The 27,907-nt window shown below is 39.0% G+C and overlaps 1 protein-coding gene across 1 annotated transcript in view; it reads left to right on the top strand.

Annotated features, from left to right (window-relative positions):
- PIEZO2 (piezo type mechanosensitive ion channel component 2) overlaps nucleotides 1–27,907 on the top strand; it is a 304,603-nt gene that overhangs the window by 140,247 nt on the left and 136,449 nt on the right. Inside the window, exons 4-5 of the mRNA XM_062570118.1 lie at nucleotides 1,196–1,238; nucleotides 27,464–27,626. Of these exons, the coding sequence (XP_062426102.1) occupies nucleotides 1,196–1,238; nucleotides 27,464–27,626 (206 nt within the window). The remainder of the gene's footprint in view (nucleotides 1–1,195; nucleotides 1,239–27,463; nucleotides 27,627–27,907) is intronic.

Here is a 27,907-nt window from a genome sequence, read left to right on the forward strand (position 1 = left end):
GTTATAGTTTTTATTAGAGATGGGGATTTGCTGCACAGAATGTGTCTAATCCTGAAATTTTGCAGTTTTATATCTGACAAAGTTGTTTTTTTCATTTCTTTTCTCTCTTTGAGCTCTTTTACCTCCTGAGTATGGGCTTTACTATTTTTCTCTGTGTTTCTCTGGTGCTACTAAATGTTACTCACAGGGAGTTACCTGTGCTGTTTACAAAGTTGAGCAAACGCTTCTTCCTAGGTGACCGAATGCTACAGCAACAGGAGATTTTATCACTTCTCCAGTTTCAATTTAAGTATAATGAGGCAATGAAAAAGAATTGTAGTTGTTCAGACACCAGTTGTATTTCCCACAGGAGAGTAAAGAGAGAGCAAACGACCTTGTTTCATGTCCTCCTATATGTTTGTCTCGCAGACTTGCATGACTTGAGATACATATATTCTTGGTAGTCCGTATGTATGGGGCCACAGTATGGTCATGAGAAAGAGACTGGCAACAAGAAGCAATTACCAGAGGTTGAAAACCGATGACCTAATGCTTGCAGCCTGGGGGGTTTATTTTTGAGAAATTCTAGGTTGTATCGATTGCATGAGAAATTCAAATGAAGGCAGTTCTTTGACTGGGTCTGCCCATGTATATAGTTTGGGGAGCTCAGTCTTCAGCTGTTTGGAGAAAGAGTAAATGAGCCTATTGCACTCTGTAAGAGTAGGAAGAGTTAAGCAGTAAAGCAGAAACACATCTTCATGCTTTGCTTAAAAATAAAAGGGCTGGATTTCAGAAGGAGCTGTAAAGCTTTCAGCAGGAATCAGACAAACACTATAGTAAAATGAAAAGCTGAAATGTGAAGAGTGTGTGAAGTAAGATGCCAGCTCAGCGCTTTCAGGATCAGATACCGATCACATTGCTCTGAGGAGACCACCCTTGGATTTGCAGTGAACTGTAGCAGTGGCCGGCTGCTTGGCAGTGTAAAGGACTTGTATAAGCTGCAATCCCCACACACGCTTCTGTCACCCAGTGGTAGCCTCTCTAAACAGTTCTTCACTCTGGGGAAAGCAGATGTTATTTACGAGTACTTCTGTTGGGGTGGAAAAATCGCCTTACTATATAGACTCCAGGTGCACAGGGAAAATGGCAGAATAAGAGCGATCATACAATAAAAGTTCTTTACTGAGGGTATTTGTTTTTTCTCCTCTTTGTGTAGGTTCAACATGGGAGAAAACATTACGGCAGATTGGTTTTGAAAGGTAAGCCATCAACTTGTTTCCTTAATGGTGCAAGCGGAAAAGGAAGAAAAACTGGGCATGTGTAGGACTTCAGAATTATTTAGTTTAGCTGATCAAATGTATCTGTAGCCTCAAGTGTAGAGAGGAAGTTACGCACTGTCATACACATATATGTTCAGCTTCTTTTTTTTTTGTCCTCTTTCTTCAATAAGTGATCTGAAGCAACTTATTCACCATGATATGAACTTGGCTCTTAAGGTCTTTTGCTGGGGACTATGTAGCGTGTTAGTATTAAAAAAGGCAACACTATTTGGGCAGAAGTCTCACTTATGAATGAAAATATTGCTCTTGTTCATATTATTTTTTCCATTAAACTTCTAACTTGTGACACGTTAGTTGACAAAAGCAAATGAAGTTGAAAGAGGACTAAAGCTGGCAGAGAGCTATTTAGCATCAGAGGAAAATTCGGAATTCAGCATTCCTCAAGTGCAAAACGTTCTTGCAGCCAAACTAAACCACAAGGTCATCATACCAGAAACATATGTCTCTCTTGGAGCTTAAACTAGACCAGGCTCACTGAAGAGTAATCTGGCATTGAGTTTGAAGTGCTCAATCCCGTTTTTATTCTTCTACAAATGGTAAGCAGAAGAATCTGCTCCACATTCACACTGAGTTTTGCTGCTATCCCTTAATAGAGTAGTTTGCAGCTATACACAGGTGTGCTTGAGCTGTTGTTGACTGGGCAAGAAGGGATTCCTCTTCAGGTTGTACGAGTGCATGCTGTGCGTAGTCTGCAGCAGCTCAGCAAAACCTACAGACAATATGGCCTTTCTGAAGATGATAAATAGCTATATTAATCATGAAGTAACCAGAATGAATCTTTACTAGTCAAGGCAGAAAGCAGTTCCCAGGAGCAAAACTGATGCTTAAGTTTAAATATGCTAGCTCCTACCTGTAATTAAGATCTTCAGATCTAGATAGGAATAAATGAAAAGTCATTTCTATATCATTCTTTTCTGCTTGGCTAATACTACTTGAAGAAATAAATACCTGACTTTCTCTGGTCTTCCCCTAGACATGTGGCACCTGGAGAGAAGGGTTAAGGCTGTCTTCCCATGTTAAATGTTACTTTTCTGAAAATTGAAGGGTAGTGCTGTTTTTAACATAGTACACAAAGTAGTACATAGAAAGGATTATATTTTAGTTCTATTCTCTCACATTCATAAATATTACTGTGAACATTGATACCTTGTATTTTTGATTCTTAAAGGGAAAACAGAAAAGCAAGCCATTTTTGAGTGTGATAAAGCTCTGTCTCCATGAACTTGTCAGCCTGTCACTGGTACTGAGCTATCTTTGTAACTTTACAGGCTCTGATTATTTTAAAAGTAAAATATTGCAGAATAGTAACAGCACTTTTCCTCCACCAAATAAAATCAAGAGTTCAAATGCATTTCTATTGTAAATAGATACAGTTGTAAATTGGTACCAATTGTAAATTGATACCAATTTCATCCAGTTGTTCCTGTAAAGACCAACATTTTAATCTGCAAAAAATTAGCCATTTTATTGCCATACATTATTAGCACAACTTGAAAATCCAAAATGAGATGGAATGTTTATAATCCAGTGGCTATGCAAAAGGATCTGAGGAAACATTGGTCTTTTCATTTCACAGCTTCCAAAGAGTTAAAAATATTTTAAGACTTAGGTCAGAAGTTTTAAGACTTAGGTCATTTTTCACATGAAAATGTCTCTTCTACTGCACTGTGAGCATAAAAGTGCCCAATTATATAGGCAAGCTGAGTGGCAGATTTCACGGTCTTCAGTAGTGTCAATATTTAATAAACCTGAATGAGTTTCTCATCAAAATTAATCTTGAAATGTTTCTGACTTAAATTTTTATCTTAATATTTTTTAGAAGTTTTCTATATTAGTTTAGAAAACTTCTAAAGTGCATTAACCTGCAGATTATTTAAATCTGTAGATAGTGTAAGGCGCAGTATTAATCAAATGAAAGGAAAACCAATTGAAAGGGGAAATAACACACTGTTACAGCAACAGTGGAGGAGCTTTGGTTCATAAACATCTATGGTTTGAGATGATTCACTACGTAATCAGGAATCAGATTAGAAATTCCTTAATTGTGACATTTTACTGGATGTGGTCTGTTTAGAGGTAGAGTATTAACAGCACTGCAAAAGAAATTGTGCATTAATGAAAATGTACAGTTTTAGTCGCTAGGTTTAGTAAGATTGAGGGTTTTCTGTAGATTATGCTTTTTTAGCAAGTTACATCCAATTTGATTTCTCAATGAGCATTTCATTCATCGTGATATCGTACATGTCTGGAGTACACTACGGTGAAATATTGATTCTTTCATTGCTCTGTTCTCCCTTTGAGCTTCAGTATGATCACCTGCTGGTACTGTTTGCCTGGATCAGAGTGGGGAAAAAATGATTTTGAGTAATGATATAATGAGTTGATACCTCAGGTCTATGGATTGAACATGCAAAGGGAAAATGGTTGGTTTGTTTAAACTGATATTGTGAAATGTTTTATTTGTGGTGTGTTATTAGAAAGCACTTTCCAATTTGTGAGGTGTTTCAAACCAGCAAGGGGGACCAAAAGGACCGGTGTATGTGTCACATATGTACCACATGAAACGCAGAGAATTCCTGATAGACTGAACTACAGCTAAGAAGCCTACCTGAGAGGAGGCAAATATTTAGATATTTAACGAAATGGGTACATATCCCATTATTGACATTCTGGTTTGAAAAGAAAGAACACCTTTCAGACAACACTTCTGCACCCTGACAGATTGGTTGTCATTCTGTAATTACTTCAATTGAAGATGCACATTAACACTGATGGGATAAAGATTTGAATGTGTTTGGTTTGCTATAGTCATGGAAGCAGAATTGTTCTCATATCAGTTTAGACAGAGAGAAAACAAGAAAAAGTAGTCCTGTAAATGAGTAAAAAAAGAAGATGTGGGGGTTTTTTTATTGATACATAATATTCCTATCATCTTCCTTGTATTTTTAGTGCGAGCTTTTATAGAACATATATCAACAGGTGAAAAAGCAACAAGTAAAAAAATTGTTCACTGAAAGATCCATGTATTATATATATATATGAAGTCCACAGTTAACTCTTTTTTTAGCAATATTTGTTTTGTATCATATTGCATATATGCTTAATACCAGTATTTATTAAGCTTAAAAAATCATTTCCAAAGCAACCAAAGGAATACACACTACCATGTGTAATTGATGCAGGAAGTGCATATAACTTGTATTCGCATAAATATAAATCCTGGACTTGCAAATCCCCCAAACTCAGAGATTATTCTGGGAATGCATCACGGCATTTTTTCCCCATCTTACACCCTTTAGTAGACATCCCTTTCTGGCCACTGATGGAGACAGGGTACTGGACTAGATCTGTCTTGGGTCTGATCCTGTAGAGACATTTTGTTATTCTCTACATGAATACTAAGAAAACAAGAAGCAGCATATGTTCTGCTATTTAAAAACATATACTCCGTAAGGTATTGATTTAGGCATATCTGAGTCAGCTGTGAAATATCAATAGCATTTAAATGTATTGTTTGACCAAGAACATTCTCAATCCAGGAGGAAGCAAGATTTTTAGATACACAGAGAGGAGGTCATTTGAAGTCATGACCTAAGGAGGAATATGTCTTTGCTTATCACTGGAAAATCTATATAAAATGTTCCTCTTGACAGCCTATTTTAGGGTAGATTGAGAGACAGAAAGAAAAGCAGACACTCAGTTTGCATTGCACAAAATTAAGCCCAGATAATATACAGGTTATGTCATGACTACTTTGTGGTTACATGATGTTTATTCTGCAGTAGTAGAGTGTTTACATTGCTGTTGTCTTCATATCCTGAAAAACACAGAGACATCAAGAGGTCTGATTGCTGCGCTTTTATGTAAGCATTACTTGTGAGTTGAGTATGCTGCTTTTCAGTGTGAGATAAATTAAAAATGCTGGAGCTTGGGTAAAGTAGCTTTGTATCCAGGAAATGACTAGACTTAAGAGCTTTTCAATTAAATGGAGTGTATCTGGGTTTGATAGATTTACATGAAGGTCTTTTTGTTATTGATTGTTTTGTGAGACATTAAAAATAAGCTAATTGCAATAATGTATTAGAGTAGTCATCACCTTTGTCCAGGATGATCCTGACTGCAGTTCCTGACTGCAGCTTTTGTAGAACATTTTGGAGAAATCTGGAGAATTATGAAGAATATTCACTTGTACTTTGCTGTCCTACAAGATGCACGGTTTCAAATGTTAAGCATGCGTGTGTGATACCTGCATGCCATGCATTCCTGTTACCTCACACTATTTCTTTAGTAACTGCAGTTTGCTTGAATACTGAAGAACCAAAGCAGGTAGTTTTGTGGATACATAGGATGATTTTTTTCCCTACTATTACCTTGGAACTGCATTGCCCATTATTAGTGCATTTTTAGATGACACCCAAATATGAATGCAAATGTCTGGAAGAGCTCTGCTCTATTTTATGCCAAATGTGACCAAAATCATGTTTCAGAAGGCATTGTTCGTCTCACTAGGCTTAAGATTTTTTTGGTCACACACTGGACTCACCAGGTGGAAATGGCTCATTTAAGCTCTTTAGTGAAATAGTTATGAACAATGAGCAGTAACTGTGCCTGTTGCCTGGCCACTCTGGCAATAAAAAATAAAGCTCAATGCACGTAGCCCATTAACACTCAAAGGCAGCGAGGATCGGGTCAGTCACTCAGCTGGCCTCCTCCCGTAGCGAAGCTGCTGAGACTTACAGCAGGGAGCCTTGAAAGAGGCTGGATATCTCTAGTTTGAACTACCTGGTGATGGATCTTATGTCCTTATCTAGTAGATTCAATAGTGATTACAGGAATATCTTCTGCTGTTAGGTATTTGCAGACCAAGAAATGGTGTAATATTTCTAAAACTTTAAATGACCTCTTAAAAATCGCTGTCCTGCAGGCTTTCCAGACTTCAGATCCCTCTTAGAGCTCTTTTCTGAGTTACAATTTCTACTAACTGCTCAGCTGCTAACAACGTATCTACTCCCTTTTACTTTTGCTCCTGTGGTGTTCCTGTCCTGTATGTAATGCTTTATATTAATGTTCCACAAAACAGATTTAAAATGATTTAATAGCTGTTATTATATACTAAGTAAATACCAACTGATTTTTAATAATATATTTGAATATATAGTATTATGTGTGTATTATATATAAATTATATATTCTATATAATATACATAATACATTTTATATTTTATATAAAATATTTGAATAATAACAGATGTGTGGTTATTACACTTTTGGCAACACTCGATAAGTATGTTTTTCATCATAAATAGCTATTTCAGTGACACAGAGAAAAGAACTTTTGAACACCAGTTCAAGGTAGTTATCTGTATTAAAGCTTTCTGTATTGAAAGGGTTTGTTTAGTTGAAAGCTTCAGCTGATCCTGAAATAATTGTTTGATATTTTATTGGTATGCAAAAAGACTTATTTTTGTATATCAATATCATAGAAGATTCAGAATGACATAACTGCAGTATTTGTAGAGTAGCAATATCTATAGAGAACAGGTAGCACGTAACATTCCTGATTCTGGCTAAAGAGATGCTCAATGTCACAAAATGATATAGTTGCTTCTGCTAGTAAAGTACTGTGTATTGGCTTATGGGCTTGTCATTCAGTTTTTTAATCTTAAAAAAGAAATGGGAATTTGGGATTGGTAGTTCTGACATCCCAGGAAAAGGAAAGGTAAAGGAGGTAGGAGCAGGGCAGGAGATAAGGCTGTTGAGGAAAGCAGTAAAGAAGACACAGCTGAAGTGAGCTGATTGCTATGTCTAGACTGCACTCTGGATAAGAAGACTGGCTTATTCCAGATCTTCTGTTTATTTCAGTAGCTCCTCCAACTACTCTTCTAATCACAAGGTGATAAAGAGAACAATTTGCGTTGTTTTGAACGGGATCAAGCTGAAACAAAATGAACACAACATCCCCAAGTAGTGCAGGTAGAGAGACGCAGCTTTCCCAGTAGAAGCCAGCAGCAAGCGGGCTGTCATCACTGTGCGATGCGTTTTTATTCCTCTGTTGATCTCTGAGAGTAGACAGATGTCTGCTTTTGCAGCTGCTCCACGCATACCCCTTCTCAGACTAGCCAAAAATACTGTGTATATCTTCCCGACCCCTTGCAGAGACTAAGAACTCAATTTCCTAAACTGCTCGTGACATGTGGTGAACTTTGGAATCCAGACACATCAGAGACGCTTCCCGAGTGCCTCCTTCCAGGTCCAGGCTGCTAATTGTGAGCCCACGGACAATCTGTTTTTCCTCTTTCCCCCATATTTAGATTGCTTGTAACTCGCAGTGATGCTTCATTGGTGCTTGGCCAGAGTTTCTTGGGGTGACGTGTAAAGAATAAACAGAAAGAATACCACAGGATTCTATAAATATTTATTATGTACAATCCTAGCTTGGAAATCCAAATACCATATGGTTTTCTATAGTGGCATCCTCCACTCCTCCCCATGCTCTCCAGCGATTTAATAAAAGAATAAATATATCTTTGAAATATAAAGTCTTATCCCGATAGCTTGTTCTGTAATTTCAAGCACTTTCTTCATATGCAGCTGAATCCTATAGCCCTTACTTGGGCAAAGCTCCCATTGACATCATTTTGGGACTGTGGCCTCAGCCAGGGGCTGCAAGAGAGTGCAGGATTTGATCCTTAAGAGATTATTTAAAATGAAATAGTGCAGGCTCACTGTTCAGTGTGTTTTGTGTGTGTGGTACAATTTGAATCTCGGAAGAAGAAATGTGGGTGCAGTGGTACAATCAGAGGGACTTGGGAGGGCCCTGGGAAACATCTCCTTCTCCATTTTGGAAAAAACAAAAACAAAAACAAAAACAAAAGTAGCCGTAGAAGCCTGTGCAACTCTTCGGGTGCCCTGTCCCACAGGCACGTAAGCAAGTGCTTAAGGTTTTAGGTGCCTAGTGCTCCTCCTGACTTCAGTGCGCTGACTTGTGCCCTTCAAGTTAAGCCTCCAGACTGACCCAAGTGCGCTCTTGTCAAGGTTTTTTGGGCTGCCAGCCCAAGTGCTTCCAGCTCTGTGGCTGGGTTGTCCTCAGCCGTATCTCAGTGCTTGGCAGGGCAGTGAGGAGCGTTGGCCAGTCGCCCTTTACCCTGGGCTCCCCATCGACAGCCTCTCCAATGTGGACAGTAGCATTTGAGATGCAAGCAGTCTGCCGTGGTGTTCAGAAGTTAAAATAGCTTAGAAAATATTTCTTCTCTTTTAAGACACAAGTCCTTTGATTATTTCTTTTCACTGAAGTTAGACTAATCTATGTTTTGTTTATATTTTCTATTGTACTACCCAGTCAGGCCTTGCATATGACAAGGATTAATTTATAGGCGTCCTCAGCATTCTTGGCAGATCTTTGTCTATGACCTCCATCCTACTTCTAGAGGAATTAATGAATATGAGTTTATTCCACAGTGATTACAGTTTTGTATGTTCTTGGAATAATATGGTAGATGAAAGTAATGTGCAGAGCTGAAGATGGAATCAATTCCCTGCCTTCCCTTCAAAGACAGTGAATAGAAGAGTTATGTTTTGCTCGTTACAGTTTATTGCCTGTAACGAAACTGTTATCTTCCAGATTATATCCTGTTTTAGACATTTTGCTGTCTGACTGTTATCTGATTGATAGATGGGGAACTTAAAGCAGAGAAGCACAGTGGAAGGGCTTGTTCACGTCCCTCCAACAGCAGTGGTCCAGCTCTCCTTCCAAGGAGCGATGGACAAGTGAGCTGGACTTCCCACATGCGTGCACTTGTCTCCAGGTGGTGAGCAGCACAGCGTCCTGAGTACTGACAAGATGGGATGCTGAGATTGCTTTGTTTTAGTTTTCAAACCTTCCCTTGTTTTGTTATTTTGGGGATGGCCAGGACAGTGGAATTTGTGCGTGCGTGTGTTAAAGTATTCATGCCGTCTATAGTGCAGAAAACAGAAAAATAGAGAAATGTGTTTCCAGTTTGATTTGATATATACTGCATGCCTAAAGTTTTGTCTTCAATTGAGTTTTCTTTGTTGCTCTGACAAAAAGTGAGACTTTTTAAATAAAAATCTGAATGACAGAGAAAGCCAGAATAAAAGTTAGGTTGTATTTTCAAAGAACAAAGACAATGTTTAAGAAGATAAGAACAAACCGAGGCATTTTCCAAATAGGATGCCACATGAACTTGTTTAGTCAGTATTAAACTCTGAAAGAGAAACAGATTCAATTTGGTTTTAAACCATTTAACTTCAGCGATTTCACTACAATATCCACTTTTATTCCAATATTCACGAAAGCAATATGTACTGCGATGTGCTCAGACACAAAGAGTACTTCGTTACCTTGAGTAAAGCTGTTTCCACCTTTATTTATTATTCTGGTATGTAGCATGTGATAATACTGCGTGAATTAACATAATCCGGTTTCTGCCACTGAGAAGGAGATGCTTTCTGGGCCCGCTGTGGTAAACATGACCTGAAGTGAGATCAGAACTAGTAAGTCCCCTTTTTGGGGTATTACCCCATTTACTACTTGTGTTTCCCAGCGTGACAAGAGTTGTAGCCTATGGAGAATTTCCACTTTTAACTCCAATTCCAGGCTGTAGCAGCCCAAGAGCCATTCGCATTTCAGAGTGGTTCAGTGCTCTGTGTGGAAGGACTCTCTCCGTTAGGGAAAGCGCCAGCTAGCTTGGAGGGGCTCTATCTTTTTTTCTTCTTTTTCTTTTTTTTACAGCCTTAGGGAGGTTTGTACTAGCACTTTCTGTGTCAGATGAGCAAGTATCCTATTCTCTGGGGCAAATATGGAACATGCTACAGATGATAACTCCTAAGACACCTAATTAGAATTTGATGTTTATTCTGTTTATTCTAAGATACGGATTATATCCTATGCCATACTTTTTATTTCCTCTAACAATATTTTTAAATATTTTAGTATACTTTTCAAATTTAAGCTAATTTTTATATGTTACTACTTTTTTTGACAGATTCATTTCATTTGCATGATCTGTTGCAATATGCTACCATACCTTCTGTAAAAAGAAACACATTATTTTTCTGCAGTAATTTCACAGAATACTTATTAAAATATTGCTATTGATGTTTTCACAGTACTTGTGAGGCAGGGCAGAGAATCACCAGAGAGACTTTATTTTTATAAAAGTCTTTCTGGAGAGGGTCACCATTTGCCTGAAATGCTTAGCCTAGTAATCGTTTTCTTAGCTACTGCCTTTTCTCAAAGTTGTCCTTATTAAAAAGTGGCAAACTATCTATCATGAAAGATGCAAACATTCAGTAAAATAAATTAATTTATTCTTAGCAGATTTTAAAAGATTTTGTAGTTCCTAGTTCCCCATTTTCCTGTTTCAGCAATTATCTTAACAGTAACATAAACAATCTGTACCTAAAATAATTATAGTATTTGTAAATATTCTCCGGAGTACATCATTGTAATATGCCTAAAATGTACTTCCTCTGTGTTTATTGCAGCTGGTTTGACACTTTCATTTTAAACAACATTGAAAGAAGTGATGGCAATTTTTCTAGATGTCTGAACACACACTCCTTAATTTTATAAGCAACTCCAGAGACTTCAAGTGTATATTTCATAAGGGGGAGCATCGCAGAACCAAAGTATAAATTGATTGATTGATTGTTAGTGACATAAATAACTAAACCATTGAATTTAGATGTTAAAAATCCAAGGTGGACATCATGCCAAGTAGTCCAGGAGGAAATAGTGTTGTTTGTTATACAAGTAAAGCACAGCTGTGTGATCGCTGTTTTAATCCTCTGCAGGGATATGCTAAAAGACAAGTTGCCATTTACTCAGAGGAAGAATAATAGTCTGGTTTCCTGTTAAGCCTCCTGTGCACCCATCAAAAGATTTGATATGCAAACACCCTGAAACCAAATCTCTTGCAAATAGTGAACCTCATAGTCATGTCATGTGATAATTCAGCAATGGGTAGATGAGAAACACAGAAGAATCATTAATTAGAAGATGCTTATAACTAGGCATGGTGTCTTTTTTTGTTATTGTTTTTAGAAGTTAGGGTTGTCGGGCCTGAGAGATCAAATTCTTGGGCTTATCTTCAGAACTAACAAGAGGACCAGCAATGTCAGTACCTATTTCTCAGTGGTCCTCCCTTTTCACAAGAGACTCCAAGACTGTGTGATCTTAGGTGTGTCTTCATCATTTAGCCAATTTGCAGAGCTTGGCAACAGGGTTATGAATAGTTTCTTGTCTGTAAACATAGAGGACTCTTGGATTCTGGGACTCTTAAAAATCAAAACTGTAACATTTTAAACTTTTTAAAAGCATCAACATGACATCTTGCAAGTGCTTGAGTCACTTTTGAAGTGGGATTTATATCTCAGGAATTCCTGATGACTCTTGAACATTTTACCTGTAATCTTTCTGTTCCAAGTGCTGGGAAATTAGCTGAATCAACTCCGCTCATCTAATTTTCCAAATCAAAGAGCTACCCAAATCTGCTTTAACTGCACTATTCCATATTCCATTCCATTCCATTCCATACTACAATAACCAAATATCTGCTAATCATTTTTCTTATTCGTTTTTTGACAAAAAGGATCCACTTTTTGCTGAAAATAATCTTGCCTCAGTCCTATGATTCCTAATATGCCTGATCCTAAAAACATTACACTTTACTACTTATAGCATTCTTAATGTTGTGCTTGCGTAAAGTTTTAAATAGGAAACTACTGCGAAGACTTTATGAGCTGCTTCTCCAGAGCAGTGCTGTAGTTAAGCAGTGTAGAATCCTTATAGTCGTTTTTTCTTAAACCCTGCGCTTGGGAGCTGACCTTTTAAATGACTTTGAGTTTTAGCTTTTGTACCTATTTGTTCATTTATTCTTTAGGAAAGCAGTAGAGCCAAGGTGTATTTTGAAACCACAGGCAAGTGCTTTTATGAAGTTATTTTCTAATACATTCCAGCTATGTGGATAACTTTGGGGAAATGAAATAATTTAATAGCCACTGAAAAAGAGGAGTCACTGTGCGCTTACCCCATACTTCCAATCTTACAACTAAGGGTACCAGGGTAATTTGGATGAAAATAGAAATTCAAATTTTGCCCCTTAGGACTACTTCTAATTATACTGCCTTTGTAATTATGTATGTCAGATTAATGGCATTCAGGTCTCATACAGAAGTCAGTTTTGGGGTGGGAACTATGGGGTTTTTAGCATTACAATATAATTCCAAAATTTGGGGCCCAGTGAGAATTTTAATTTGCATACAGAGTGTCAATATTTGTAATTTCTGAAAACTTCATAACTTATTTAGTACTTAGTTAGAAAAACATGAGTATTTTCCAATATATATCTTTGTTGGCTTTATGGGAGGTAACTGGTACTAGAAAAACTTCAGTGAAGATACTAAAGATGTTTATGTTTCAATATGTTACAGTATGTTACTGTGTTTAACAGGAAACAAAAAATAAATTTCCTTTTCCTTATTACATTGACTTTTTTTCTGCAGATATAAAGACACAATCTCTGCAGTCTTTTCCTGCTTTGTCTGTTATTGCCAAACTTAAAGTAATAAATAAATAAAAAAGAATCAGATGTCAAAAATAATGAAGAACAGCTTAAAAGTCAAAAGTTTTGAAAATGATGTTGTTTTTCTCCTGATTCTTAAAGAAAGAAGAGTGAAATTGCTTCACATTTCAAACCTTTTCTTCATAGCCATGAGGGCTAAAAATGAATATGTATATTCTTTGTAAGGAAAACGGAGGGTTTCTCCAAGTCACATGGCTCCAGAAGGTGTAACTTTAAGAAGACGTAGCATACTCAGTAGAGTAGAGCTGTCCAGGAATCAGTCCTGGGCAACGCTGGCTTTTTAAGAGTTTTTTTTAATGCCCTCTAGCATTTTTACCCAACAGCATCAGTTTGCAGCCCACAATCCGTGTGGCCTCTTTGATTTCCCTGTTGCTTGCTGTCATGCAACAGCAAAGATGGGTGGAATGTCTCAGGAAAAGTGACAGGGGAGAGCAGATGGCTCCTGGGGCAGGTCACCCAGACCTCAGCTCCCTACCAGCCTGCATCTGCCCCTGGGAAGGGGTAATTTGGGGTAGGTTGCATTAGCTGTTTGGGCAGAAAAAGCCATTCTCATTCCTGAGGGTCCACAGTAAGCAGACAGAGATCTATCGTGTACTTGTGTTGTGTTGTGTGTCCACAAGGAGTCTTATGCTTTCAGACAGCAGTTGACCATCTGTGTTTGCAGAGGTCAGGCAACAGGGTTGAGGCTATATGCTCTAGGACCTCATTTGCTACTAGGAAGAAATTATGCAACTTATTCTATTGGAAAGTTTAGAGACAGCTGTTCTAAGAGGAGATGTTGACTGCAAGTTTCTGACCAGACTGTTGAATGCTTCACACCTCATACTCTCTTTAAAACACTGCAAAGGGAGAAAAAGAAAGAGCAAAATCCATCACTTTTATTCAACCTTATCAAGTCAAGCAAACTGCAAAGCATCCATAGACCTTACAATGACATTTGTCATCATGACATGCGTCATCGTACGCACAAATCTGTTAGGATCAGACTTTACATGTGGACCTTCATGCCAGACTCAGATCTTTTCTCAGGGGATGGGCACTGTTGTTCACTGGCAGGCACTGAGAAAGCTCTCTTACAAATTCTGCCACCGTCCTGTGGTACCTACCCTGCAAGAGGCAAGTACCTCTCTTACTTTCTTACTTCACCTTACTTACTTTACTGCCTTACTTTCCCTGCTTTCTGTCGTGGTTTCTGTTCCTGCTTCTCTCTGTGTTTTCCGTCTGGAGAAATTGGGCCCTGCTAGTTCCACTGCTTGAGACTGTGCGGTGCTAGTGGTGGTCTGCAGCATTCAAGCTTGGTTTCTGCTCACTGAGAATGAATTAAGCAACTGTTAAATATCTTATTCTGTTAACTGCAGACAAGCAAATTGCAAAGGTGGCAGTGACAGTACATTTTTTTAATTTGTTGCATACTGCTGCAAACAGCAGTGTAATTTATCTTCTGTATCTGTCATCTCTTCTTCCCTCCCCTCCCACTGTCACTGTAATGTCATAGAATGTTTTTGTTCTGCTTCAGCATGTAAAAAAACTACTTTGATTACTTTTTATTCATTTGTTGTCTTGCTGTAGCTTAAGTGTTTGTGTCCCAGACTGCCTCCCCTCACTATGTGATGACATTGGCAAGGAACTGCACAACAGAAAGATTCATTGCCATAGCAGATGTGGTTGTGAATGAACAGGCAAATCAGCTGTAGCTTTTGAATTTAGAACTCGTCAGTGAACAGGGTAAAGCACAGGAATGCAAAAAACAATGATAAGAAGTCATACAGTGATATAAAAATAAAGCCTGATATAAATGAAAGGTGATAGAATACATTAGTGGATTCTCTTTGGATTCTTCTATGTTCATATAAGAATTATCTTCCAGATAATCACATTTACGTGAAAAACTTGTTAGTGGTGTATCTAAAGCATGTTCATCATTAATCGCAACAACCTCATTGTTTTAAAGTCCTACTTGAAATATATTTGAAATGTGATGAAATAGTCCTCTTTCCTGAGAGCTCTGGAAAATTCAAAGTGACTGGAAAAAAAGCAAGAGAAATAAAGTCAGGTAAATAAAGGCCTTTTCTACATGGAAAAAAATGAAGTAGCTGAACAAATGCAAACTTTTAGTAGGCTTTGTGTGTATTAAAAAGGAAGAATATTATTAAATATTATTGGAAAATGGTGAGATAATTTGTTACAGTCATGTAAATTGGTGAATAATTAATCAAAAAATAGAGGAAATGAATGAGTTTTTTTTCAGAAAATAACATTTGTATTAGGAAATTAAATTAACTCTGGAAGAGATCTCCCTAGTATAGGGTTTTTTTTTCCATTTTTCTGACATGAGTAAATGTTCTGTATTGACTCTTCCAAGCAGCCGGTAAGTATTCTTTTCCATATGATGAGAAAAATGGAGTGGAGGTTAACACCCCCAGTTCACTGGGGACTCATGTGGCCTTTACGCACTGTCAGAATGCAAGGGAATATACACTGCTCTTGTGAAATGCAGATGAATTATGTGAACTTACTGAGAAGCCAAGATTTCCCTTCATGGGCTACCATTCAGAGGAGAAAAAGACATGTGGGAGGAAAGAAAGATGTAGGACTTGATGCTCACATCTGCTGCAGTTCAGTGCTGCTAGAAATCAGGACAGTCTGCCCCCATATTTCATTTCCTTCTGTAAGTTTGACCAATAATTTGTAATTGGTATCAGCTGATCATCTGAGTCTCTCTTTCCATTGCAAAATGAATGAACCAAGAACTTAATTCTCCCACTCTATATCCAAGAAAAGATAAAACTTCAAAAGACAAAGGTCACTTAATTTTTAATGCAGTCTCTGAAACACCCTTGTAGTCGATCTCTTTTCATTATTTCTGGTGACTTCAGAGACAACACTCAAAGTGCCTTCAAAATGATTTTTATTTCTGGGTCACTCCTAACACCTTTCTCAGACCATATAACATAGTCCTTCCAATAGGAAACAGAGAGACTGTCAGGGGAAGTTGCTTTACTGATTCACTTACTCTGAATACTGATCTAAAGGTCTTAAGATTGAGACTGAACAAGTTGTCCTATCCATAGGATAATGAAGTCTGTGGTTTCTTGTGGATTTGCATTTAGATTTGCAAGTAACCCACCCACTTACATATCCAGCATCATGTAATAAGCCTTGTTTCCTTAGGAAACGCTGCTCTGGGAGTCCATATGAACTGTGATACAGATTCATTAATCATACACAGCAGTATCATTACATTTTTTTTATCTACTGTATCAGCTTTCTTCAAGTCTGTACTCCTGGTTAAGGTACTTGGCACTGACCTTTGGAAAGGATTCCTGAGTCAGAAACAACATATATGCCAGCACATCCCTTTGAAAAATCATGCTCATGGGCCAGAGCTTTTGTCCCATCTGCTCCTTCAGTCCCGCCTCTGGGACTTACTGTAGCAACCTTGATTTTTTGCAGAAGTGGGCAGTGTAATTCCAACAGGAGAAGGGGGAGACTTTTTATACCATTCCCCCTCCTTTCTCATTAAGAACAGTGCAGGCTCTAACTTCGACAGTCGTTCCTTCATGGCATGTGTTTCAGTTTTTTGCCTGTCAGCAAAATGCTGACTGCACACTCATTTTAATAAGTAATATGAATAATCTGGCCATGCAAGGAGAGTTTTAATTAGTGAGCAGAAAGAGAGTGATTCTTCATATTAATATTTTCATCATTAGTTAGTACATTCTTCAGTAATTAACATGTAGAAGAAACAGTTTTGTCTTCTTTCTTTAGCGTAAAGCTACAGAAGATGACAGCCATTGACCTTGAGATAGCGTCTGGGTAAGGTCACAAACCACCCCAAGCCTAGCCTACAGTTTCTCCTCGAGGCAGGCTATATTCCAGCTATGCTGCCACCAAAGGCAGTCATAATTCAGGCAAACAGCAAGTATAGCAACTATCACTGAAACCAGAAAATGCACCAAGAAGTTTGAAACCAAAGCTGCCAAAGCTTTGTATTCTGTGGCAGGAAGAAGACTATCTAAAATGAGTGCTTTCAGAAGGAAGCAGGAACTGTGGGGCAAAAACTAGTAGAAGGAAGGTCAAATTTTCAAGAGAGGGAGGTGTGGAAGGGAGTGATTCAATCCAGCTAATAATATTAGCAGAGTGCAGTACACTGTAGTCATGTCTGTTTTCATCCTGATCCATCTCTGCCAACCCCCAACCTCACACCCTGAGTGTTACACTGGTTTTACTTTTATGACAGAGGAATTCCCAAATATCTCACAGTAGCAATTTTTAGTCTTTTTTTATGCAGCACTGACTGGTGGTTAAATAAAAGTGGTTTAATGATGCTCACAAGCGAGCCTAAAAGCCCATCTGAAAATGGAGACAAGTAAGAGATCATGAGATACAGGGAGGTAAATCAAAGAGGAAAATTTAGTCCCTGCTGCCAATTGGAACACACACGCAGTCAGCAACCCAGTGAGATTTAAGGGAAATAAAGCTTAAAGTTAAACAGGGATACATTTCTACCACATTGAAACCAAAGCTTTAATCCAATGAAAAAAAAAAAAGGATGGTTATTACTTTATGCAATTTCCTTTAGCATGCTGCAGTGCTCTGTAGAAACTCTGCAAAAAATGAAGCAACCTGATTCATGTCATTAGGTACCATAAACTAATACAGGATAGGACAGGTAAAGGAGTCTCGTGGAACTGAGGGAAGGAAGGATGATAAAGTAATGTCTGTAAATGAGACTTTGCGGTTACTAGGTTTTAGGTTTTAAACCTCAGATATGCTTTCTGTACTCCTATTCTTTCCTTTCCTAAGGAAGAGTGTTTCTTTCTGCTCAGACATTTATATAATTATTGATTATAGAATTCTTGCACCTTTGAAGTGTCTGTCTTTCTGTCATGCTGATCTGATGATCTGGGCTAACTGAACAACTGCGTAAGACCCTTTCAGAAATCATCTCTATTAGTAAGAACCTACTTGTCCAACTGTTTATTAGATTTTTAAGTTGCTCATTTCTTGCTACCCCATGTGCTTCTTATTTTCTTTTCAGCTAAATTAATTTCAGCTAATTTTTCCCATAACATTTAATCTAGAGATTCAAAGGTCACAGACATCTGATAGAAGGTATTTTGTGGCCTGTGTTGTTTGAGCACTCGAATTGTTAGGCTGTTGTCAGTGTTTTTCTTGGCCCAGCCAAGCCTCCTGCAGAAGAGAGGTAGCTGGGAGCAATATAGTGGTAAATCTACCAGCAGCAGAGTGTGAACCAGTCCTTCTTTTAATCTGGAGAGCAATCAGCATTGCAGTTACTATCCCAAAACTCTCTGGGATGCATACTTAACAGCTTGGGTTTGTGTTTTTTGTTTTTGTTGGTTTGTGTTTATGAATCATATGAGATGTCCAAGGAGCATTTGGCACCTGAAACACAGCAAAGCCTGTGGCCAGTGGAGTACCTAATGTACCGTGCACAAGGGTCTGCTCAGACCTCCACAGAGTGCTGCCCAAGGGCACCTGGGCTGCAGGTAGGCATGAGAGCACTCAACTTCAACTCTTTTTTGCTCCATTTGGCTCTGAGCAATCCCATCCTTTCCAGTGCTCAGCCAAGGTCAGAGTCTTGCACACTGGTAAAACTCTACCACAGTCAGCTCCCACACCAGAGTTGGGTCCCCCTGAGACTTCTTTTGCCAGCCGTCCCAGTTGTTGACCTGGTTACCTCAGATCAGTGCTGGGAATTATTTCTCCCCCCCTCCCACACATGCACAGGGTATTTCCCACCAGGAACTGCTTCACTTCCTTTTAAAGAAAAATAAGTAGCAGCATCTCAAGATGCCAGTACCTCTAGTTTGCCACTCATTTCTATTGCTCTTCTTTTTTTTTGACTTGATTTGTAGAATTGGCAAAGTGCAGCACACTGAGATCAGGATATTCCTTCTGTCCAATTTTAGAGGAAATCAATGGGGTGCAGGGGGCATGAGAGCTGCCTTAGCGCTGGATCTCACTGTTACACTGCAGACACTCTCCCCTGATGGCTGGGGCTTGCTTTTTGCAGTGACCATGTGCCTCTGAGCCAACTGGGATTTCCTGGCAGGTGTCAGTGGGGAAGGTGGGGTCATCACCTTCCTTCTATCCTGTCCCGCTTGACATGGTGAAGCCAAACACTGGCATGTTCAGAGCAGACAAGACAGTGTGGGAGGTATTTCCTGAGGGAGATGAATGCAAGGAGGCTTCAACTGGAACCCTTCATCCCTAGATGGGGATGCCCTGGGGCATTTGGATATTTTTGAATTAGGAAGGTGTGGGAGAAGGAGAGGTTCCCCATATTCCCACTGAAATATCTTGGACACTGCAGCTTGAACCATGGTATGTCATAGTTGTTGCATGCATTTCTTCTATATTGATGATAATTCAGCTTTGTACAATGACAGTAATTTACAATGTTGTGTTTGTAACTGTGGAAGAATTATTCTCTTCTCATCTGCCACTGATAGGAAATTTTGGATGTCTTTGCTTTCTGTCAACGTATTGTATTTTGGATATAGAATGAAATAAAAGGTAGTTTGAAATGCTGATCTGTTGATACTCCTTCAACCAATAAAAGTTACAGAGAGAGGAAGCAAACACATTTTGAAATAATCACTGAATATCAGCCTGCTTCCGTGTTTTCAGCTCGGAATTTTTGACAAGAATACTGTGTAGTGTATGGATATCTGTATGTCCTTATGTAAACAGCTAGCCAGAAGTCACCAGGTGTTTATGATCATTAAGGTAAATAATAGACAGACTGAAATAATTGCATATGTTTTGCAGTGATCAGTGAATGCTGAATTAGTACTTCAGCCAAATTCATATGCAATATATGCCTAAGTGAGAAGCAAGTAAGAAGTATAGACACGTGCTAGGGGAAAATCTCTTTGAAGATTTGAGATCAAAACACACCAATGATTGAGGTATCCTCAGCTCTCTTCTGCTCAGTTTGCCCCTGCCTCCATCCAACATCACATTCCCATTTTGACATGAAGTAATTTGTGCTGCGAGTTGGCTCGTCCTTTGCAGAGCTTTGTGGGGATTGGCACGCGCAGGACCATGGGTGTGGATGGGAATGTGCTCACTTCCTCCTTGGCTGCGTAACATCAGTAACATTTGGAGCTGTGGGACACGGGCAGAGTAAGCGTTTCGCTGTACTGTCACGAATCTGGCAGTAGCACAACTGAATGCTTTGCATGATAGCTGCTAAATCCCTGCTAAATTTTATCTCTTATGTGTGCTGCCCTGGGCAACCTGGAACTTACCCTTTATTAAATAAAAAACAGGGTGCTTTAAGGGGTGCTTTAAAAATGAAAATTGGCATAAACCAACTATTCATATATTGCATTTATCCATAATTTCTTGATGTTGGGTGTTTTATGGAAGCAATGAGGTACCAAAAACTTGGCATGTGCGTTTAGTTTCAAATAGCCGTACTCTTTCTGCATAGCAGTGTTTGGAAAGCAAATGTTTGGTTAATACGTGGTTAAGCACTTTTGCAATACAGAAAGTCTTCTTCATTGCAGGGTATCTTTCCTGAGAAAGTGAAGTGTACTTTTGGTTTTTGAATCCATGCAGATACAGTTTGTAAGCAGTGATTAAGATTTTACAAATACTTCAGGAGCCCTTTGAACTTGTATAGGGGGTAGGTCAGCAAATGCTAATATTTTTATAAGTACTTTTCTATGCATTTTTGCTTCTCTCTTCCTCCCACTCTTTAACTTGACATGACCAAAATTCTCTCAAAGTGCAGCTTTAGGTATTCTGAGTGAAGTGTATGGCATGATCAGCAGCTTCCGTGCTTTACCTATTGCAAGGGTTTGCCCTGAGGATCATATCTAGCTCGTCTTTTGAACCTATATCATATCTAACCTGTCATTTGAACCAGTCGTGTCAGCATGAACATAGACTGAGGGCTGCCTGTGGCCAGTGAAGTGCTGGCTGTGGGCTCAGACTGGATCCTCAGACCTAAGATCCAGAGAAGTTAAGTTTGAGTTTCAAAGCAGTGTAAGTACAAACATCCCCCAAATGCACTTCTGACTGCAAGGATTGGCATTTCTTCAGGGCAGCCTAGTGTTTATCTTTGGTACCCTCAAAGTTGCCACTATTTTTGGATCATAAGGAAGAGACTAGGGATAAACAGACAGATTCCCTCATTCACTGTACCACATAGTTCTTGCATGATACTACTAGTTACTCAGTTGATATTTTCAGGGGACCTTGCCTGGGATTTTTGGAGTTGCAGATGAAGCCGATGGGAATTGCCCTGCAGGCATTTACAATGGTGCATAAAGTTCTCTGAAATACTAGATTCACCTTGAAATATTAGATGTCTCAAAGTGACCGATCAAGATGAATGCAAAGTATTAGCATATACACTTCTCTTCCTTAGTTTATAAACTGTAAACTGTTAACAGGATATAACCTAGTTGGAGTATTATGAAATAAATTCATTAGAAAGTAATCAGGTCCTATAGAAAACCCTTAAGGAAGTCAAAGGAAACTCTGTATAATGTGCAGTGAATAAGGCATTAGAGGGATTTTTAAAACTATGATAAAAAATTGATACGAATTTTGAAATACTTTTTAAACCCAGTATTTGATAGCAAATTGAGTTTTTTACAGCTCTTTAATCTAGAGGCTTTTTTAGATTTGTTCATTTAAAATAATTATAATATTGTGATATGTTGCTGATACTGAACTAATTTGGGTTTTTCTTTCCTAGGAATTTTTTTCACTTAAATAAAATATTAAATACTTTGAGTTCAAAGATGACTTTTTATTCTATATGTGGAGTATTATATATCTTATTATGCATATTGCTTTATACATGTGTTATTCTATATTTTTTTTTCTACTGAAGTCACTGCAGTTTGAATTCTAATAGCATTGCTGCTGTGTTGTATTTATTCTGTGAGTCTTAAAGAGGAATCACAGAGTCACAGAATGACTGAGGTTGGAAGGACCTCTGGAGATCGTCTAGTCCAACCCCTCCGCTCAAGCAGGGTCACCTGGAGCATGTTAGACAGGGTTGCATCCAGGCAGGTTTTGAATATCTCCAGAAAAGGAGACTCCACAACCTCTCTGGGCAACCTGTTCTGCTAATCTGTCACCCTCACAGTAAAGAAGCTTTTCCTCATATTCAGACAGAACTTCCTGTGTTCTGGTTTGTGCCCATTGCCTCTTGTCCTGTCACTGGGCGCCACTGGAAAGAGTCTGGCCTCATCCTCTTGACACCCTCCCTTCAAATCTTTGTGCACCTAAGAGGGTTGCAAGAGGATCCTCCATAGCCATGTCCCATATGCACTTCCTCGGCTGCATGCACCCACTGGAGGCATCCTGATTTGAGCCATGTTTTGCTGCTACCGTGTTTCTATCACTCTCCCTTCCCCCATCCTTCCCAGTTTAAAGCCCTCCTTACCAGGCTTGCGAGCCTGTTGGCAAAGACACGCATGCCCTGCTTAGTGAGGTGGAGCCCATTTCTCCCTATCAGTTGTCAATCCTCAAACAGGGTCCCATGGTCGTAGAAACCAAAACCCTGTTGTCAACACCAGTGACGCAGCCAGTTGTTCACTTGGAAAATCTGTCTACTTCTCCTCCCGCTCTTCCACCTCGTTGGCAGGATTGAGGAGAAAATTACCTGGGCTCCCAGACCCTTGGCCACCATCCCCAGAGCTCTGAAATCCTGTTTGATGGTTTCCAGCTTGCCCTTGGTGTTATTAGCACCCGCATGGAAGAGCAGCAGAGGGTAGTAGTCCAACGCATGGACAGGCCTTGGCAGTCTTTCAGCAGCAGTGAGTCACCCACAGCTTCTTCTGCGGCCACCCGCCATTTCTTCTGGGTGTTCCCGCAAGGCTCTGGGTCTGTCGGCCTAGTGGCTCCTCTTGAAGCCATGCCCAGCTGTTCCTCAGTCTGGAGGACACTAAATCTGTTCCTCAATTGCACGTCTTCAGGAGGAGTAAGAGCCTTTCTCCTCCTACAAGAAGTGACCGGTTTCCAGCCTTCTTCTATGGTGTTACACTATATCATTTCACTCAGCACAGAGGCCTCCAGCAACCCCACTGCTGTGTGGAGTTGGGACACCTGCAGCTGTAGAGGAAGGTCTATATGTCTAATGTGTCTGCCATTCCCAAGACATGGAGTGAGACCAGACATGGCAACATCCACCCTTGTGTGTACGTTCACTGTTCACCAAAACTTGCATTCAGCAGAAAATAAACAATTCTAATTTGAGAGAAATGGCTATTCTGGAAGGGGAACATTTTAATTTTATTTTCAGAGAACTCAAATGCTGATTTGTAGAGCATCAAGGAAGAATATAATGTTCAAATTATGCTGACTTAGCTTCTCCAAGGTATTTGCATTTTATTCAACTGCTAGTGAGTATATGTCTCATAAAACACCAGTTGTAACCTGCATGTCCACAGCTACCTCTGTTCTCAGTGCAGATAAACTGGTAAATTTTGCCTAGAAATTTCATAAGTACCAATGACATGGTACCAATTAGTACCAATTAGACATGGACCAGGATCCCACAGTGCTAGAAAATGTGTTTCCGTATAAACACAAAAAACAAACATGATCTCTTCCCAAAGTATTTTAATTTTAAAATATACAATTGAAAGCAACAGGGGAGCACAGACTGCCTGATGAAGAAAATGCTTTATTTGGGTGCTGTTGATACGATAGAATATTGTAACAGTTTCATGGTGATGCAAAAGTTATAACATCACTTTTGTCCCACCAAGTTTGTTTTTCTTATGGAGGAACTCTGGCAACCTTAAATGTAGTCAGTCACATGTCTTAAAATTTGTGTGCAATATATTTTACTTGATCAAGGGAAGATAGAAAAACATTTCAAACCTCTAACTTATTTTTTTTGGTCCTCTTACAGTATAAATTTGTAAAAGGCCTTATGCAGTTTTCTTCTGCGCCCCCTAAGAAAGAATGAAAGAGGGAAAAAATCATTCTCAAGCTGCAGTTTACTGTATTAAATTTCAGTACAAGTTTCTGGCTGAGTTATAAATTTCTGTCAGAAGTATCTATTACAATTAAAAGTTGCCGTGTAGGTAAATTATTTAGTTTAGGTGAATGAATGGTGCCATACTGGTTGTAGATCAAGGGCTGTGACGAAATCATTGTACACTGTGATTCTTGCAGGGATTTAAAAAAGCTGTTTCTCCAGGGATCTGAATAGGTTTCCTGTAGTTCTGGTTTAATTTCATCGTTAGAGAACCTCTTTTAGAGCAAAGAGCACAATGCATAGACTGTTATCAAATGCAAAATATGACCACGTGTGAATGCGCAAATAAAGTGAGAAATGTTTGTGGAATGATTGCAGTATTTACCATTCTTTTTTTGTTCTGCCAGAGATAACAAGTGGGAATAACTATTTTTTGTTTTAGCTGTTGCTGTGAAAAACTTGAGAGTAAATTGCTTGGGGCTGAATGAAGAAGTTTATTATTCTGCTTTGTAGAAGAGTATACATTTCTCCATTTTCAAGTAATCTTTTGTTTCCTTTTTAATTATCACACCGAGGTCAATTTGTTTTCCTTTTCATGGGGAGACAGGGACAGCATACATTTGTGAATGGTTTTGGTGAATAAACTATTCATCTGCGGAACTTTCCCCTGTTCTGTGGTTAGATATCACCATGCAGGCTCTCTTTTGCGAGCCTGAGCTGTACCTCACATCTTTCGCAATATCGTATTTAATGATTTATTTTGAAAAATCGGAGCGGCACTTGGTTTGGATTAGTGGGAAGAAATGCAAGCAGCAGCACATGCGGTGTTCGCAAGGGGTCTCCCCCCGTTCTCCGTGATGGGGTACGCGAGGGAAGGGGCAGCGCGGTGCCATGGGAGTACAGTGCGAGGAAGGAGCTGGCGTTCAAAAGCCAGCACCTTTTTAATTTGTTCGCCTGTGAGTGGTTAAATACACTTGGGCTTTAAGCTCAGATGTGATGCAAAATTGATTCTAGATAAGATTCTGTGCCTGTGTACAGAAAAATCTCATTTGTAGAAGTGTTAAATAGAAATAAACAGAACCATTTCTCAAAATGGGGCTAGCAAATTTATACTCTTCTTACACTAACCTGGATTCAGTTGTTTTGAAATCTTTCTAATGAAAATGCCTGAGTGGTACTTTCCGGAATCAGGAGGTCAGACTTTGCTGGCAAGTATTTAGAAAAACAGCTTTAATAGACGAGTTTCAGCATAACCGTCAGGACAAATGAAACTAATTCCTTATTAGTTTTGTGAATCCTGGGTACACTGCTGAATTGGGCTTGTTAAACAGACACTTTTTGCTGTCTTCCGCCAAAGAAGAAAGTGCGGACTCAGAGCCTTGAGTAGCTGATCTTCAGTGACAGTAAGAGCTACGATATTGCAAAATGAACTGGCATATGTGAAGCCTTTATTTTCTGTAATGTTAAACAGATCAGCTATACTGTAATGTACCAGTTACTTTACCACATGCTTTCCTTGAAGCAGCGGTACAGGAAACATGCAAGCAATCTAGCAGCGACATAACCATCTTACTGTTTTACAAGCCTTTCAATGACTTACATTTTTTCTCTGCTTCAGTACTCCTCAAGGCCATTAGCAAAACATTTCAAGCTATTTAGCTGCTATATAGTGCATGACCATTTCAGGTTAATCCCTAACAGCAAAGAGAATCAGAGGAGGAACTTTCCTGGTTTGCATGAGCACACTTTCTTTCTTTTTGCAAGAAGTCCCTTTTGCAAGGAATTACTGCTGTAAAAAACAACTTGCTTTCTTTAGGAAGCACCTCATCAGTTTATTCTGTGCCTGACTCTGACCATGGGATGAAAAAGAATTAAATCTTGAACTTTCCCTTTCTAGTTTTGAGCCAATTCAATACTACTTCTGGGTCCATTTCACACTCATGCTACAGAGTGGTGTCCCACAGAGCTGGACGCTGATCACTGCTTCCCTATGACACAGTCATTTGTAGCTCTTCAAACAGTCATTAAAACTAGACTTTTCACCACTTACTTTATTCTCACATTATTTGGACATATTTTATTTTGCAAGATGTACAGCAGTGGAAAACTTGGGTCAGCAGCAGTGGTGGCAAAATGAGGAATGTAGGATTTGATCTTGGACATAGGAGTAGACTGGCAAAATTCCTGCCACTGGTCATATCCTAATCACGTGAGAGGTTTTTTTGTTACTCCAAATCTGCTGGCAAGCTGCAGATTTGTAACAGTTGCAGGTAGCTCTTTTACAAATATCCTTTTTTAGGCTGCAAAGCTGCTAATGTTGTGAGATAGAAAGGCTGAAGATGATACCTTCTTTTATATCTATAAAACAACCTACCAAGGATTTCTTTTTACCGGTTCAGGCTATGAAGAGCTGATCTAGCCCACTTGGGTATCTAGCCTATACCCAAGGAGCTGTGCCCTCACCTGTTCTCAGAACTGGTCATAGACATAAAACTCTTAAAAATTCTGTTCGAATCATAACTGCGCATCTAAAATGTGTTAACTTCATGTTTGGCAGCTATCTGCTGTAAACTTTAAAGTAGTTAGAATTATATCCTGTCATTAATAGCTAAAAGTTCAGTAAGTCCATACAGCAGCTTAATAAACCATTCCTTGTGCCACTAAATCTGAATCCAAGCTCACCACTTTAACCGTGAACAAAATTCAGACACCACATGCAAACGCGTATGGTCGTGTTTCCAAGCCCAAACAATTAAATCTGCACAACAAAACCATGCAATTTCTTCTCTACATAAAATTCAGCCAGCCTCACAACCCTTCGGTAGGAGAAGCTTTTCTAGGTCAGGACCTAACACTTTAACTAGTATTTAAATTTCAAAAGGCATTTAGAGATCTGGTTGAATAAATTATACTATTAAAACATTAGCCTTTACTAAAGACACTTGTTGCTTATCTTGCAAGTCAGTCTACGGCTCTTGAAAGTGGCTGGAGAGAGGAAGAAGGGTGTTCATGTTTCATGGAATAAGCACAGCACTGCACCAGTGGTGCATTATTCGGTTATTCCTCTGTGGGCCAGGAGTGACTAGGGACAAGGGACCTCATCTCTTTGGGGTGATACGGATGCCAGGCTGTCTGTGCTTGACCTCCTTGATGGAGTTGTGTGCTGTTGTCTTTGCAAGGGATCCCAGGAAAGGGATTGTGACTGGCACACATGTGTCTTCTAGGAACTCAACTGAAATCTTTCTTTTTGCATTTGAAGGCTGTTCTTGTGTGGCTCTCCACAAAATGCTTTCAGAATTGGGTTAATTAAATGCTAAATATCGCTAAAATATGAGTATGTGATTTCCTATTGAATAATCATTTATTCTGTACCTCTGGAGAGCACAGCTGGCTATCTGACCAAAGTTCCTTCATCTTTTCCGTGTTTCCAGTGTTTCAAATTGTTTCTCACTACTGGATTTTTTTTGTATTTTTTTCTTTCAGCTAACTTTTTGTTCCTAGTGAAAATGACATTAGAAGTAACAAATGTTTCCTTGTTGTTCTTTTTTTTCCATCTCATACAGTGTGAAAGGAGCCGATGCTGGCAACGTGATCAGACTATTTGTACCAGATATTGGGATGTTCATTGCTAGTCTGGCAATATGGCTCGTCTGCCGCAACATTGTTCAGAAGCCAATAACCGAGGATGCAGCGCAGTACAACATGCAATTTGAAAATGAGGAAATGGTATCAAATGCACATTTCTATCATCTGTACAGCTTTTAGCTAATAGAGAGCTTTGGCGTTCCTGTCTGAGTTGTATCTTGAAATGATTTTGTGAGGAGTGGATGTCTTAAGAAGTTAACTTGCTTTTATAAAACTAAACAGTTGGCTTTAAAGTGGAAAAGCTTCTGTTGTCATTGTCCTGAGAAAAAAACGTAGAATACAAAAGATGGTTGAGATACGGGACTCAATTTTTCAAATGATTTCGTGTTAACACGATAGTTGATCACAGTTTCTTAATCAGA

The sequence above is a fragment of the Rhea pennata genome, chromosome 2 (genome assembly GCF_028389875.1).
Source record: "Rhea pennata isolate bPtePen1 chromosome 2, bPtePen1.pri, whole genome shotgun sequence".
NCBI lineage: Eukaryota > Metazoa > Chordata > Aves > Rheiformes > Rheidae > Rhea > Rhea pennata.